We start from the raw sequence: 17,305 nt of genomic DNA on the forward strand, positions 1-17,305 counted from the left end.
TGACATGATCATCGATTTCTCAAACTTCTGGTAATCGCTACCTTCACTATTCCCCATTCCTGTTTCTTTTGATCACCTTGTCTCCTTACCTGCTCATGGTGTTCTACCATCTCCTATCAGATTCCACCTCCTCCAGCTCTTTATCTTTTCTCTTTCACTGATCAACTTCCCAAGTCTTTACTCCAGGTTTCACTTATCACCTGCTACCTTGTATTTCTTCCTCCCCTCCCCTCACCCTCTTACTCTGGCTTCTCCCCTTCCTTTCTGGTTCTGAAGAAACCTGAAAAGCCGACTGTTTACTCTTTTCCATAGATGCTGCCTGGCCAGCTGAGTTCCTCCAGCATTTTCTCTGTGTTGCTGAATATATACATAAGCTGGTTTCCTCTCTGAAATTTGTTCACTAATTGAGCTCAAAAGTCATTATCAAGTATATTTTCAGTCTCAATTGAAAGTATCCATATACTTGGAGATAAGGTTTTGAATCAAATTAAAAACTAAGCAATGAGATCTATTGGTAAGAATATTTGAATGGATTCCTCAGTGTTTGAGATGCTTGTATCAGCATGAAGGTAAAATTCGGAAGGCTTGCTGCACTAGTTTGTACTTCTTGCAGAACAACATTATTTTAAATACATCAATTACAAAACAAATTAAAAAAGAGTAAAGAAAAACATGTTTGATTTTCTTGTAGAGCAATCTTAATCTGTCAATAATCTTGATCAAGTATTTCCACTTCTGTAGCACTTAAATAGGAATAAATGTGAATCGACATCAAATGAAACAACTACAGTCTAGGAACTTTTAAAGTTTTTACATTAAAATCAATCAAATAGTTAACAGCTACCCATCTTACACTGTCTAACTTATGTCTACCCTGCGCAAAGTGCAAAATAATTCAAAAAACACATTTTCGTAAAAGCAGAAAGTTGCTCTCACCATCAAATGAACCCTGCATACATGAACAGAGCAAAACCCGCTTTCAACAGTGTGGAACCCACGAAGGAAAGATAGGCAAAACGATGGCAAAGGATTCATATACATAAGTCTTGGATCAACCACTTTATAACATCGTTAAATGTCGAAAGTGAACTTACAATTGCTTCAAAGCAACTTCCTAATTCCTGGAATGTCTTGTAATATGTTGCAATCTCATCTGATTGGCACTACCTGTTGTTTACTAAACTTTTAATAATAATGTCTTTGTCCTTTGAAGCATATTTTACACAGCACATTGAAAGCACGGCACAGATGCGTTGAAGTCTTCGCTTGCAATAAAACACTCAGATCTGGACAAAGTGTGGTTCTCAGGAGGGTTAACGCACGCAAACGCTGTCAGCTCGTCAGCAGTACGCGAGGTCCGGGTGCTAGCAAAGTCTCCCCAGTGGGACCTGTTGCAAGGCTGAAGCCGCAGCTGAACAAGCTACAAAGTAGTTTCGCCGCCCTGGTCTCTCCGAGCCTTTTCTGCGTCTACGTCTTCATAATCAGACTCCATTTCTATCTTAAACTGTGGAACTGGGCAAATGGCATTCCGCGAGTAGCTGAAAGCAGGAGAGGATGGGCAGGATATCTTGAGGTGTAAAGTTATACTGCCAAGAGATTCAGAATAGAAATATTATTCTCTTTGTTCTGGAACAGTACTAAACAAGTCTTTGAAATATGACAAGCTACATTTACTGAGACTCTGAAATAATAAAAACAGAAGACGCAGGAAACAGGAAATTGTGTAAAACACTGGTGAAGCCTAATTTGGAGTATCGTGTGCAGTTTTGGTCACCTACCTACAGGAAAGATGTAAATAAGGCTGAAAGAGTACAGCAAAAATTTACAAAGATGTTGCCAAGTCTGGATGACCTGAGTTATAAGTCAAGATTGAATAGGTTAGGACTTAATTCCTTGGAACGCAGAGGAGATCTGATTGTGGTGTACAAAATTATGAGGGGTATAAACAGGGTAAATGCAAGCAGGCTTTTTCTACTGATGTTGGGTGGGACTACAACCAGAGGTCATGGGTTAAGGGTGAAAGGTGAAAAGTTTAAGAGGAACATGAGGGGAAACCTCTTCACTCAGAATGTCTAGAGTGTGTGGAATGAACTGCTGGTACAAGTGGTGCATGCAAGCTTGATTTCAATGCTTAAGAGAAGTTTGGACAGGTACATGGATGGTAGGGGTATGGAGGGCTATGGTCCTGGTGCAGGTCGATGGGAGTAGGTAGTTTAAATGGTTTGGTACAGACTAGATGGGCTGAAGGGCCTGCTTCAGTGCTGTAATTTTCTATGACTCCATGACTCTAGGAGGATGGATAGCACCTGTAGAGAGAAGCAACATTAAGACCGCATCATCAATCAAATTTCAGCAGAACTGGGAAGAGTTACTTATCAAACAAGAAGGCAGGGTGGTGAAGCCTGTTGGCATTGTGGCCTTCATCAGTCAGGGCACTGAGTATAGGGGTTGAGATATTGCACATTAGGGCTGACAGTATGTGACAGTTGTTCAAGATGTTGGTGAGGACACAATGGAAATATTGTATTCGGGTTCTGCATTCCCTGCTATAGGAAAGATGCTCCTAAGATGGAAAGAGTGCAGAAAAGGTTCACAAGAGTATTGCCTGGACTCGAGGGACTGGCTTATATGGAGAGGTTGGGCAGGCTGGGACTTTGTTCTTTGGAGTGTAGGAAACTGAAGGGTGATTTTGTAAGATCACAAGGGGCTCATATAGCGTGAGGCAGTCTTTGAGCAGTTTTGGGCCCCTTATCTAAGAAGGGATGTGCTGACATTGGAGGGGTTCAAAGGAAATTCACGAAAATGATTCTGGGATTGAAAGACTTATCATATGAGGAGCTCCTCACTAAAGAAAGTAAAACTAATCAGACACATTTCCCCCAGCTCCCATGTTTCCCTTTTGATTAGTTTTTGGAGATACAAAACATAATAGTGGTGACGAATCAATTGTAAATCGAATCGAGGTGACGACCTACCTGTTGAACCACAGCACATTTTTTTCTTCTTTGCAAGGGGGAAAGAGAGAGTTGTTCGAGTTTAATAAAAAGCACAACACATGTTTCTCCGGAAGAAGGAGAAAAGTGGCCAGTTTTTTAAAAAAGGCAGAAAACCAACAAACTTCTTGGGGTCAGAAACAGTGAGTACTGAGGATCATAACAATAAATAATAAAAGCAGAACTAGCTGGCTACATCGGAAAGATAGATGTGTTCGATTACACAACAGATGTTGTGCAACAGGTTGATGTATACTGAACAAACTGAGCAGTATTTTAAACCCAGTGGAATAGTTGGTCAGAAACGAGCGCCAGCTTTTCTGAGTACATTTGGTGGAAAACCACACAGTTTGCTTAGAAGTTTAACTGCTCCAACCAAACCGTCAAAATGAGCTTTGCTAATATTGTAAATGTAATGTGGGAACACTTAAAACCAAAACCATTGTTTATTGCAGCATGCTTTAGGTTTCCTAAGTGGAATAAAAGGGAAGGGGAGTCCATTTCAGCCCAAGTGGCCAAGCATTATCAGCTCAGTGATGGGCTTAACGATGCACTGAGAGATTGTTTAGTTTGTGGAATTTTACAAGAAAGCATTCAAAAATGGCTCCTAACTGAAGCACAACTCACATTTAAAAGAGCAGTGGAAATTGCTGTATCAACGTAAACAGCAGCAATTGAGCTGTAGTCCAGAGTGAAAGTAAGCGTGAACAAAATTGCAAAGTCTAAATGGAAACCTGCCTGGCCAAACAATGTGTGTTACCGTTGTGGCAAGTGCCCACATTTACCAGACGAATGCAGGTTTAAAGGTGAAGCCTGCAGAAAATGCAACAATGTAGGACACTTACAAAGAGCATGTCAGGCAGACAAAAATAAATGGACCGCACAGGGAAGAGAAAAAGAAGACATCAAGTTGCAGTTTGAAAAGAGCACTAATAGAAACATAGAAACATAGAAAATAGGTGCAGGAGTAGGCCATTCGGCCCTTCGAGCCTGCACCACCATTTATTATGATCATGGCTGATCATCCAACTCAGAACCCTGCACCAGCCTTCCCTCCATACCCCCTGATCCCCATAGCCACAAGGGCCATATCTAACTCCCTCTTAAATATAGCCAATGAACTGGCCTCAGCTGTTTCCTGTGGCAGAGAATTCCACAGATTCACCACTCTCTGTTGATGTATTCACACATTATAATCCACATTGTCCAGTGAAGCTTGCCTGTAACACCTCTCCTTATGGTATAGGTGCAGTCACGTCACATATTATGAATGACGGAAGTGAACGCCCACTTCCTTTGCGTCACGTTCCCTTACCGCTGCAGAGAAAAATTATGCACAGATGGACAGAGAGGCCTCGAGTCTGACTTTGGGTGTAAAACATTTTATCTCAGTACTTGTTTGGGAGAGAGTTTTCCCTCATTACAGATCATCACCACTAGTGTCCATTTTCACTCCACAGAAGAGTGTTCTACTAACAGCAGCAGCACGAATACGGAAATTGGCTCTGTTTCTTGGAGGACACAATTACAAGATTGAATTCAAGAGGACAAGTTATCATGGGACTGCTGATGGATTTAACCTTGGAAAAGGAAATACCGAAAAATTTACAAAAGAGGACATTCCTCTTGATGCATTTTCCCTAATAAAAATGAAAAGTCTCCCCATTATGGCAGAAATGATCCAAAGGGAAACCAGAAAAGAGCCACACTGTCTCAAGTCTACATGGCCACCCAAAATGGCTGGAATGTGCAGCAGAAATTCCAGTTCCTCATTTATCCAGTGCCAGGTTGAACTTGCCCTTGACAGGGGGTTGCCTTATGAGGGGATTGAGAGTTGATGTGCCTTCCAACCTGAGAACTAAAGTATTAGAGGAGCTATACGCCGGTCATCTTGGTATGGTCAAAATGAAAGCATTGGCTCAAAATTTGTCTGGTGGCCTGGGATAGATTGGCAGAACCAACACTTTGCCTTGCACTGTTAGGGATGCCAATGTCCAGTAGATGCTAAGAGCAAAGCTTTTTCGTCCCTGCAATGCCCTGGCAGAGGATTCACATGGATTTTGTCAGACCATTCATGGGCACACATTTCTTGTTAATAGTGGATACAGCTACAAAGTGGCCAGAATTGTTCCCAAAAGCCCCCACTGGAGCTTCGTACACTGTAGATGTGTTGAGAAGCCTCTTCTCAAGGATTGGTGTTCCAGAACATCTAGTCAGTGACAATGGACCAGAGTTTGTTACGGAACAGTCTCAGTCATTCCTGAAAATGAATGGAATAAGACATCTTACATCCACACCAGTCCACCCAGCTACAAATCGCTTGGTGGAAAGCTTTGTCCAGAATCGAAAGAACACACTGTGAGCAATGACAGAAGAACAAACTACATTAACACTGAATCAGAAGCTTATCAATTTCCTCCTTGCATATCGCAATGCAGTAAACTCCACAACCAACAACTCACCAGCTATTGCTGTTCCTGGGTTGTCCCTTGCACTCACACTTGGATCTCTTCAAACCCAATCTCAGAAGGAGTATGCAGGACAAACAGCTGAGACAAATTGAGGGCTCCTCAAACAAGGAGGTTCGATGCTTCCGGACAAGCGGCCCTTGCCAAGGGACTTCAGAGATGATCAAAAGTGGATACTTGGAAAGATCAAGGATAGAACTGGGCCACTGTCCTACACAGTGGAGATCCCATCTGATATCATCCGGAGATGACACATTGATCAGTTGAGGAGAGTAGAGTCAATTGTTGAAGAAGAAAGGAGTCTAAGAGCTGTCAGAACCACTTCCTGCAGACCCAGACTCGACTCCTACAACCACACCGGAGGGAGCCCCAGAACCTGAGGTTGTTTCACAGCAATAAGTCTCATCTGACAAGCAGACTGAGTCCCCTTGTCAGGAAACGTGGATCTGTTGGCCCACAGGGTCAGTTTCCATGCAGTATACTGTGTCTATGACCTTCAGAGAAGGGCATGGGGGAAACAAAGAGGGAGTTTGAGATAGAATGGAGAACAGGACAGACTGTGTGACACAAGTGGTGGTGGTTCTGGCTGAGTGACGGTGCTCAGTTAAAGCTGATTTGTCTAGAGGATGAGTCCATGGGGAAAGAGAGGGAGGGGGGAGAGGGGAGAGAGGAGATGGGGGGAGAGGGGGGAGGGAGAGGGAAAGAGAGAGGAGAGGGAAGAGAGAGGAGAGGGAAGAGAGAGGAGAGGGAAGAGAGAGGAGAGGGAGGAGAGGGAGGAGGGAAGAGGGAGGAGGGAGGAGAGGGAGGAGGGAGGAGAGGGAGGAGAGAGGAGAGGGAGGAGAGAGGAGAGAGAGGAGAGAGGAGAAGGAAAGGAGAGGGAAGAGAGAGGAGAGGGGGAGAGGAGAGGGAAAGAGAAAGAGAAGGAGAAAGAGAGAGAGAAACAATGCTACAACAATGCCAACAATTGGAGAAGTATAATACTGCAGATGATGAAAATCTGAAATAGATATAGAAATGCAGGAAATACTCAGCAGGTCAGGCAGCATCTGTGGAGAGAGAAAAACAATAATTCATGTCATCAGTCATCAGAAAATTAGTGGGGAATTAACACCAACCTGCGGTCGAGTGAATCAGAGTTGCTTGGTGATGCTTCAGCATGTACAGCTCCAATTGGTGGACCTTTCTCCTGGAAACAAATCACATTCACGGATCAGGTGCGTTCACTATATTAAACAAGCTCCATGGTGAACCTCAAAAAAAGCCAAATCTGCAGTAAAAACAGTGAGTGCTGGAAATATCCAGTGGTTCAGGCAACATTTGTGGAGAGAGAAACAGAATGACCATCAAAATGAAACATTAAACCTATTTCTTTCTCTACAGATGCTGCCTGACATGCTGAGTGTTGCATTCATCATGAAAGGTCTCAGCCTGAAGTGCTGACTGTTTATTCCTCTCTATAGGTGCTGCCTAACCTCGTAAGTTGCTCGAGCACTGTGTGCATGTGAGTTGATGTGAATTTCCAGCATCTGTAGAATCCCTTGTGTTTATGTTTCCAACATTCCCTGTTTGTACATCCAATGTCGTAGATCTCAGCTGGTTTCCATCAATCCCCTCTCTCCATAGTTCTATGAAAGTACTGCCAGCAGTCAGTAAGGATTCCATTTCACCCATCACCTCTGTGCTCACCAACCTATACTGGCTCCTGCTTTAAACACAGACCACAGAACAGTACTGTACAGAAATGCCTCTAATGTATTTGCCTCTACCACCATACCTGGCAGTACATTCCAGGCATCCACCACTCTGAGTGAAAAAATTACCACTCACATCCTCCTTGAACCTGTCCCCTCTCACCTTCAATGCATGCCCTCTGGTATTAGACATTTCAAACCTGGGAAACAGATACTCTCTGTCTACTCTATGTCTCTCATAATCGTATAAACCCCTATCAGATCTCCCCTCAGTCTCTGTCGCTCCAGAGAAAACAACCCAGGTTTGTCCAGCCACTCATGATGGCAATAAGCTCAATTAAAAATTCACAATTCTTGCTCCCAGTACGTCTGTAATCTGGTCCCACTCACCGTCCCCCCACCTCCATTTTTGTGACCTCTTCGAGGACCGAGCTCCCTCAGAAATAGTTCCTCATGGTTTGACTTTTGCTTCATCCTCATCTTCTATTGCCCTGCCAGGGTCACTTTCTCTGCTTTCCACCTCCGATGACGGATACTCAACCTGAGACATTGACTCCATTTCTCTTCCCGCTGATGCAGCCTGACCTGTTGAGTATTTCCAGCACTTTCTCTTTTAACAGCACTATGCCCTTTCAACCTGAGCTTTACAACAGAAAATTAGGTGCAACGTCAGTTTCAGTTCCTCCTCTGTGTTAGTCTCCCACAACCCTCAATTGCTCAATCTTTTAAATATTTATCCATCTCCATGCAAGGTACAGACTTACTGTACACGCCGGCTTCGCGGCAAAGAAAGCAACTGTGCACACTGGCTTCGTGGCAAAACAAAAACACAACAGGGGCTCTTCCACATCAGGAAACTGAAGCAGTTCAGCATGAGCCCCCAAATCCTCAAGACCTTCTGCAGGGGCACCATTGAGAGCATCCTGACTGGCTTCATCACCGCCTGGTACGGGAACTGCACCAAACTTGATCGCTGGGCACTGCAGAGAGTGGTACGGACAGCCCAGCACATCTGTGGATGCGAACTTTCCTCCATTGAGGACACTTATAGCAGCAGGTACAGAAAGAAGGCCTGGAAGATAAGCGGGGGCACTGGTCATCCCAACCACAGACTGTTTCAGTTGTTTCATCTGGCAAATGGTAACGCTACCGCCAGGACCAACAGGCTACGGGATAGCTTTTTTCTACAAGCCATTAGACTTATAAATTCACATGCCTGTACATTGTGACAGAGTCATAGCGCTAAGATTTGTATTCCCTCGTGTTGTAGGATGGATGTAAGATTTAAATAAATTCTATTCTAATGATCTGCCTTCTACTGTCCTCAAAAGCAGAGAATTCTCGAGATTCAACACAGTGAAGTTCATGACAAGAGTTGGAATTGGTCCCAGCAGTGTGTGGAATTTAATCTTTTATAAGACATGGGAGCAGACTTAGACCATTCAGCTCATTGAGTCTGCTCCACCATTATAGACAATAGACACTAGACAATAGGTGCAGGAGTAGGCCACTCAGCCCTTCGAGCCAGCACCACCATTCACTGTGATCATGGCTGATCATGCACAATCAGTACCCTGTTGCTGCCTTCTTCCCATATTCCTTGACTCGGCTATCTTCAAGAGCTCTATCTAACTCTTTCTTGAAAGAATCCAGAGAATTGGCCTCCACTGACTTCTGAGGCAGAGCATTGCACAGAACCACAACCCTCTGTGTGAAAAAGTTTTTCCTCAACTCCGTTCTAAATGGTCTACCCCTTATTCTTAAACTGTGGCCTCTGGTTCTAGACTCCCTCAACATTGGGAACATGTTTCCTGCCTCTAGTGTGTCCAATCCCTTAATTATCTTATATGTTTCAATCAGATCCCCTCTCATCCTTCTAAATTCCAGTGTATACAAGCCCAGTCGCTCCAATCTTTCAACATATGACAGTCCCACCATCCCGGGAATTAACCTCGTGAACCTACGCTGCACTCCCTCAATAGCTAGAATGTCCTTCCTCAAATTTGGAGACCAAAACTGTACACAGTACTCCAGGTGTGGTCTCACCAGGGCCCTGTACAGCTGCAGAAGGACCTCTTTGCTCTTATACTCAATTCCCCTTGTTATGAAGGCCAACATGCCATTAGCTTTCTTCACTGTCTGCTGTGATAGTAATACAATATTATGTATTGTATGTGTATAATTACATGTGCCATTCAATATAGAAACATAGAAACATAGAAAATAGGTGCAGGAGTAGGCCATTCGGCCCTTCGAGCCTGCACCGCCATTCAATATGATCATGGCTGATCATCCAACTCAGAACCCTGTACCAGCCTTCCCCCCATACCCCCGATCCCTTTAGCCACAAGGACCATATCTAACTCCCTCTTAAATATAGCCAATGAACTGACCTCAACTGTTTCCTGTGGCAGAGAATTCCACAGATTCACCACTCTCTGTGTGAAGAAGTTTTTCCTAATCTCGGTCCTAAAAGGCTTCCCCTTTATCCTCAAACTGTGACCCCTCGTTCTGGACTTCCCCAACATCAGGAACAATCTTCCTGCATCTAGCCTGTCCAATCCCTTTAGGATTTTATATGTTTCAATAAGATCCCCCCTCAATCTTCTAAATTCCAACGAGTATAAGCCTAGTCGATCCAGTCTTTCATCATATGAAAGTCCTGCCATCCCAGGAATCAATCTGGTGAACCTTCTTTGTACTCCCTCTATGGCAAGAATGTCTTTCCTCAGATTAGGGGACCAAAACTGCACACAATACTCCAGGTGTGGTCTCACCAAGGCCTTGTACAACTGCAATAGTACCTCCCTGCTCCTGTACTCGAATCCTCTTGCTATGAATGCCAGCATACCATCCGCCTTTTTCACCGCCTGCTGTACCTGCATGCCCACTTTCAATGATTGGTGTATAATGACACCCAGGTCTCGTTGTACCTCCCCTTTTCCTAATGGGCCACCATTTAGATAATAATCTGTTTTCCTGTTTTTGCCACCAGAGTGGCAAAATATTATCCCTCTTCATTCTCCTTCCTTCTCGCTGTAACTGTTAATGTTCTCACTAATCAAGAAACCATTAACCTTCACTTTAAAATACCCAGTGACTTGGATTCCACAGTCATTTGTGGCAATGAATTCCATAGATTCATCACCCTCTGGTTTAAGAAATTCCCCCTCATCTGTTTTAAATAGATGTTATTGTATTCTGAGGCTGTGCCCCCCTGCTCTTGGGGAAGATCCTCTCCACATCCACTCTATCTGGGCCTTTTGATATTCCATAGGTTACACTGAGAACCTGTCTCATTCTTCTAAACTCCAGCGAGTATAGGCCCAGAGCCAAAAAACACAGCTATATGTTAACCTATTCATTTCCAAGTTCATTCTTGTGAACCTCCTCCGAACCCTCTCCAATGCCAGCACATCTTTTTGTAGATAAGGTGTTCAAAACTGCTCGCAATACTCCTTTTAGGACAAGTTCTGACTTGGTTCCCGCAAATCTTTCCTCTATTTGATTTCTTTGTGAAATAATTCGGTGCAACAGCTTGCTCTCCATATCGTACAGTCCTGTCTGGTGGGACAATATCCCAGACACAACATCCATGGTGAATCCCAAACAACAGGGGGCCTCAATTCATTGCTCATCAAAGACATGTGAACTTCTAAATACGTTTCGTTGTCCAGTCATGATAATTGTTGCGATTGTCAATTATAAATGCAACCTTCATGCTCTGACAAACATTGAAAGTTATCCAAATTTATCAGTGATAAACTGTTGTTTCTAAAAATATTGATACTTTATGAAGACATGAAGTTCTCGTCTCCTGAGGTTACCATCTGCAGCCAGCAGCTTCAAATATTTACTGGAAGTGAGAGTCATGAACAAGGGGACAGAGCAACAAATAAGGCTGGACATGTAAAAACCAAGTTGTATAGAAATGTCTTTTAAAAAATCTTAGAGATACAGCACAGATCTGGACTTTCCAGCCCACTAAACCACACTGCCCAGTTGCCCACTGATTTAATCCTAGCCTAACCGCACGGTGTTGAGTGCAGGAGATGGGATGTTATGTTGAAGTTGTGTAGGATGTCGGTGAAGTCTAATTTGGAGTATTGTATGCAGTCTTGGCCAGAAAAGATGTAAATAAGGTTGAAGGAGTACAGAGAAAGTTTACAAAGATGTTACCAGGTGTGAATGGCCCGAGTTATCAGGAAAGATTGAATAAGTTTGGACTTTATTCTGTGGAACATAGAAGATTGAGGGGAGATTTGATAGAGGTATACAAAATTATGAGGAGTATAGATAGGGTAAATGCAAGCAGGCTTTTTCCACTGACAGCTGGGACTACAATTAGAGGTCATGGGTTAAGGGTGAAAGGTGAAAAGCTTTAGGGGACCATGAGGGGAAACTTCTTCACTCAGCGTTGTGAGCATGTGGAATAAGCTGCCAGCTTAAGTGGTGCAACGTTTTGATTTCAACGTTTAAGAGAAGCTTGGATTGGTATGTGGATGGTAGGGGGTACAGAGGACTATTGTCCCATGCAGTCCAATGGCAATAGGCAGTTTTAATAGTTAGGCACGGACTCGACAGTCTCAAGGCCTGTTTATGTGCTGTCCTTTTCTACAATTTTATGACTCTTTGACAGTTTAAAATGACTAATTAACCTACTAACTGTCTTTGGACTGTGGGAAGAAACCGGAGCACCCAGGGAAAACCGACATGCACACAGGAGGAATGTACAAACTTTCTTACAGAGGATGTTGGAAATGAACTCCGAACACCAACTCCCCGAGCTGCAAGCGCGTTGTGCTAACCGCTACGGTACCAGGGTGCCCAGAGGGTGTTGAGGCTCTGTCCTTGAAGGTAGGTCATTTAGGAGGAAGAGGATAAATATTTAAAAGATCCAGTGAATGATAGTCGTAGGGGTTTGGCACAGAAGAGGAGTTGAGGCTGGCCTAGATCAGCCATGGTCATGTTGAGTGGTGGGGGCATGATTTCCTGCTCCTGCTCCTGCTGTCATGTGTTCTTAGAGTCATTCAGTATGGAAACAGGCCGTTCAGCCCATCTAGTCTATGCCGACTCACACCCACCTAAGCTAGTCCCCTGTGCTCTTGTGTTAAATATATTTCCATAAGGCATAGGAGCAGAATTAGGCCACTCAGTCCATCGAGTCTGCTCTGCCACTTGATCATGGCTGATTTTGTTAAACCCCATTCCCCTGACGCCTTCCTATAACCCTTAATCCACTTAAAATCAGAAACCTATCAACATCTGCCTCAGGTATACCCAATGACCTGGCCACCACCGCCATCTGTGGCCACGGCTTCCACGGATTCACCACAGTTGGAGAAAGTGCTTTTTCATCTCTGTTCTTAAGGGGTACCCCTTTATTCTGAGGCTGCGTCCTTGGGTTTCACATCGCTGGCGGCTGAATGTCGAAAGCTGTGTTGAAACTTACTCATTACTACGCAGGAGGCACCTCGGCCTACCAGATCCATGTTGGCTCTCAGCAGAGCAACCTCCAAGTCCTTTCCCACACTCTATATTTCCCCGTAGCTGTCTCGCACGTCCACCAACTTTCCTTTAGGTTCATTTGGCAGTTACCTCCACTTGGGGCAATTTACATTAACCGATTAACCGACCAACACATTGGTTTGGAGTGGGAGGAAGTCAGGAGCAACACACACACACACACACAAAGTGCTGGTCAGGCAGCATCTATGGAGGGGAATAAACAGTTGCCGTTTTGGGCTGAGGCTCTTCACCAGGACTGGAAAGGAAGGGGTCAGAGGGAGAATAAGAAGGTGTGGTGGTGGGGAAGGAGTACAAGCTGGCAGGTGATAGGTGAGGTTAGGTGAGGGGATGATGGGTGGGAAGGTGGGGGAGGGGGGAAATAATGGGGATGCTGGGTGTTTGGGTGGATTTTTCTTCTTCAGCTCTTTATCTCTTCCACCCATCATCTACTCAGCTGATCTCACCACTCCCTCTCCCTATCAACCCACCGTCCCCCTCCCTGGTTTCACCTTTCACCTGGCAAGTTGTACCTTCCCTTTCCTGTTCCTCCTTTACCTGCCTTCTGCCCCCCTTCCTTTCCAGTCCTGATGAAGGGTCTCGGCCTGAAATGTCCACAGTTTATTCTCCTCCAGAGATGCTGCCTGAGCTGCTGAGTCCCTCCAGAATTTTGTGTGCATTTCTCAAGACTTCTGGCATCTGTAGGACCTCTGTTTATCATTCACAGGGAGAGTGTGCAAGTTTCACATAGACGGCACCCGACCAGGATTGAACCCACATTCCGGAGCCATGAGGAAGCAGCCCCACACCGGTCTCCACTGATATCTCTCTCAGTGACTACTAATCGTCCTCCAGGGCATCGAGGTAGGGTAGCATAATGCTGTTACAACGCCAGCGATCACTGATCACAGTTCAATTCCTGCCACCGTCTGTGCACATCTTTCCCTCTCCAAACCTCTCCGCTTTCCGCAGAGATTGGTCCCTCTGCGACTCCGTGATCCATACGTCCATCCCCACTGATCTCCCACCCGGCACTTATCCCTGAAAGCGTAAGTGCTACACCTGTCCCTACACCTCCTCTCTTGCCCCAAACAGTCCTTCCAGGTGAGCCAACACTTCACTTGTGAGTCTGTTGGGGTCATCTATTGCATCCGGTGCTCCCAGCGCGGCCTCCTCTACATCGGTGAAACCCGACGCAGATTGGGGGACCGCTTCTTCGAGCACCTCCGCTCCGTCTGCCACAACAGACAGGATCTCCCAGTAGCCACCTACTTCAACTCTGCTTCCCACTCCCATTCAGATATTTCCATACATGGCCTCCTCTACTGCCATGATGAGGCTAAACTCAGGTTGGAGGAGCAACACCCCATATACCGTCTAGGTAGTCTCCAGCCCCTTGGTATGAACATAGAATTCTCCAATTTCCGGTAATTCCCTCCCCCTCCCTTCCTCTATCCTTATTTCACTCTGCCCCCTCCCCCAGCTGCCTATCACCTCCCTCATGGTTCCGCCTCCTTCTACTACCCACTGTGATTTCCCCTACTCCTTCTTCACCTTTCTTGCCTATCACCTCCCTGCTTTCACTCCCCCACCCCTTTATCTTTCCTCTTACTGGTTTTTCCACCTAGAACCTACCAGCTTTCTCCTTCCCACCCTTCCCCACCTTCTTTATAGGGCCCCTGCCCCTTCCCTCTTCAGTCCTGACGAAGGGTTCCAGCCCAAAACGTTGACTCATCGTTTCCACGGATGCTGCCCGACCTGCTGAGTTCCTCCTGCGTGTTGTAAGAGTTTGTACATTCACCCTGTGACCGTGTGGGTTTCCTCCAGGTGCTCCAGTTTCCTCCCACAGTCCAAAGACGTACGAGTCCGGGCTAATGTGTCATGGGAATGCTAGATTGGCATTGGAAGCTTGGCAACACTTGTGGGCTGCCGAGCACAACGCTCGCTGATTTGATTTCAGACAAATGACTGCATGTTTCAACACACATGTGACAAATAAAGCTGACCTTTAATGATCAATTGAGCATCATTCCTGAGGAGATACACCAATGGTGATTTATAGGAAGAGAAAATGCACTAGGCAAAGAAATGGCCACTACTTAGTGAGCATGCTAAAGGCTTCAGCAGTTAATTATTAGAGATGATTAAAAGAGAACTGATTAACTTGTTAAAAGATTTAGTGAGTAAATTGGTTATTGGCATTAAACATATGGAAGAAGTCAGTGGATTAGTTGAGAGTCTAGTTCAGAGGTTCCAATCCTGGGGTCCATGGACCCCTCAGTTAATGGTAAGGCTCCATGGTATAAAAAAGGTTGGGAACCTCTGGTCTAGTTCAAGAGTTAATTAGTGTGCCACTGCTGGCTATTTTACTCACTAGCTGGGCCCTGGGAGCCATTTTTCTGCGTTTCAATTGGTTCCAGAGGAATCTTTACTGGAGCAGAGCGAATGCAAGTCTTGTCTTGGGAGGAAACCTGGAATTTCAGGCAGAGTGTTCAGGGATTTAGTTGACAAGACATCGTTCTCTTGAAACTGGCAGCAATGTACCAAAAAGTGTAGAAAGCCCAATAATCTGAAGTATTGTTCTTAAAGTTCAAAGCAAATTTATTATCAAAGTATATTTATATCATCATATACGACCCTGTGATTCATTTTCTTATGGGCATTCACAGTAGTGGATGTCGGGGTGGAGATACATCTCTACCAAAGGAGGTGAAGGGCTTTTCTTCCCTCTGCTAGCCTGCAGGTCGCCCTTGGACAAGGTGTAACACCTGCTTTGCTCCCCGATCAGGGTCACGTGAAGCTATGGGATCAGGTGGTGGATGGTCGTATGAGCAGCTGGTGCACAACACAAGTCCTGGTTACACCAGGCAGACAATCTCTGAAGAGTATCGATAATAACTGGGGTCACCCATCTTGTAAAGACACTGTCCAGAAGAAGGCAACGGCAAACCACTTCTGTAGAACAGTCACGGTCATGGATAAGACCACAATTGCCTACATGATACAACACAGTGCATAATGATGATGGCTTGTAGTAGATACAAAGAAAGACAATAGAGTCAATGAAAAACTACACACAAAGAGGGACAAATAACCAATGCGAAAAAGATGACAAACTCTGCAAATACAAAAAGAAAAACAAATAGTAATGTTGCGTATGTGACCTGGTTACACAACAATGCTATTAATAAAAACACTGGAGACGGGAGCCAAGTTTCATGGTTCTTTACTGGCACAATCCGAACTAGGCACACATGTACAGATCAATATGCACCTAATAGCGCATTCAACAACACGTTACTAAAACATGAAGTCCCTTATTATACTGTAGGCTATATGGTCCAAGTTGTGTTGGCGTGTGGCCAAGTGGTTAAGGTGTTCATCTAGTAACCTGAAGGTCGCTAGTTCGAGCCTCAGCTGAGGCAGCGTGTTGTGTCCTTGAGCAAGGCACTTAACCACACATTGCTGTGCGACCACACCGGTGCCAAGCTGTATGGGTCCTAATGCCCTTCCCTTGGACAACTTTGGTGGCGTGGAGAGGGGAGATTTGCAGCATGGGCAAGTGCCGGTCTTCCATACAACCTTGCCCAGGCCTGCGTCCTGGAAACCTTCCAAGGCGCAAATCCATGGTCTCATGAGACTAACGGATGCCTATAAAATGGTACAAGTTATAAATAATTGAGAACATGAATTGTAGAATCTTTGAAAGTGGGTCCACAGGTTGATGAATCAGTTCAGATTTGGTCTGAGTGAAGTTATCTGCCCTGGCTCAGGAGCTTCAAGTCCCTGAACCTGGGGGAGGTGTACTAAGGCAGGGTGGAACGATAGTAGAATACGGTTCCCAAACTGATACTGTGTGAAGTAAGTGTACTAGCACCAAGATTAGATCCTCAAGGTTAAAATTATGATTGGGTTCTTGGCTTGTACTCATATGCTCTTTCAGCCAGATGGTCTGTTACCAGGCAGAAGTGGCTATTCCTCACTGTATGCCCCACCAACTGAGGAACCCACTTCCATAGTTTCAGCCCCTTACCCTCCTCCAGGAACGGAAGGGTGCACTGAATGCACTGGTGTGCAGCTTTTTAGTCACAAATCAGATTTACCATGCAAGTTGACAGGATTTGTTAAGAAGGCATATGGTGCGTTGGCCTTCATTAGACAGGGGAATGAGTTCAAGAATGATGAGATAATGTTACATCTCTATAAAACTCTGGTTAGACCACACTTGGAGTGTTGTGTTCACTTCTGGTTGCCTCATTATAGGAAGGTTGTGGAAGATTTAGAGGGGGTACAGAGGAGATTTACCGGATGATGCCTGGATCAGAGAGCATGTCTTATGAAGTGAGGTAGAGGGAGCTAGGGATTTTCCCTTTGGAGTAAAGGAGGATGAGAGAGGTGTACAAGATGATCTGAGGCAAAATGACTCAGACAACTTCCAGTAGCAATTCTGGAATGGCTTGCATTTCATTGTAAAAAAACACCAAAACAACCCTTTTAAGAAAGGACAAATTGTCCCCATACACAGCGGCCAGGTGGAGTAATTAGAAATATAGGAGAACAACTAGGAAAACAGTTGAAGCTCTGAAATTCATTTCTTTGCACACAAATTTTGTCAGATGTCAGTGCTGTGCACCAGTGAAGAGGATGT

The 17,305-nt window shown here is 44.9% G+C and overlaps 1 protein-coding gene across 1 annotated transcript in view; it reads right to left on the reverse strand.

Moving 5' to 3' along the window:
• Nucleotides 1–861: 861 nt before the first annotated feature.
• Nucleotides 862–17,305, reverse strand: part of LOC140201872 (electrogenic sodium bicarbonate cotransporter 4-like) — a 133,655-nt gene continuing 117,211 nt past the window's right edge. The window contains exons 23-24 of the mRNA XM_072266624.1: nt 6,577–6,647; nt 862–1,586 (exon numbers count right to left, since the gene is read on the reverse strand). Coding sequence (XP_072122725.1) covers nt 1,421–1,586; nt 6,577–6,647 — 237 coding nt within the window. The 3' untranslated portion in view covers nt 862–1,420. The remainder of the gene's footprint in view (nt 1,587–6,576; nt 6,648–17,305) is intronic.

This window comes from Mobula birostris, chromosome 8 (assembly GCF_030028105.1).
Source record: "Mobula birostris isolate sMobBir1 chromosome 8, sMobBir1.hap1, whole genome shotgun sequence".
Lineage (NCBI taxonomy): Eukaryota > Metazoa > Chordata > Chondrichthyes > Myliobatiformes > Myliobatidae > Mobula > Mobula birostris.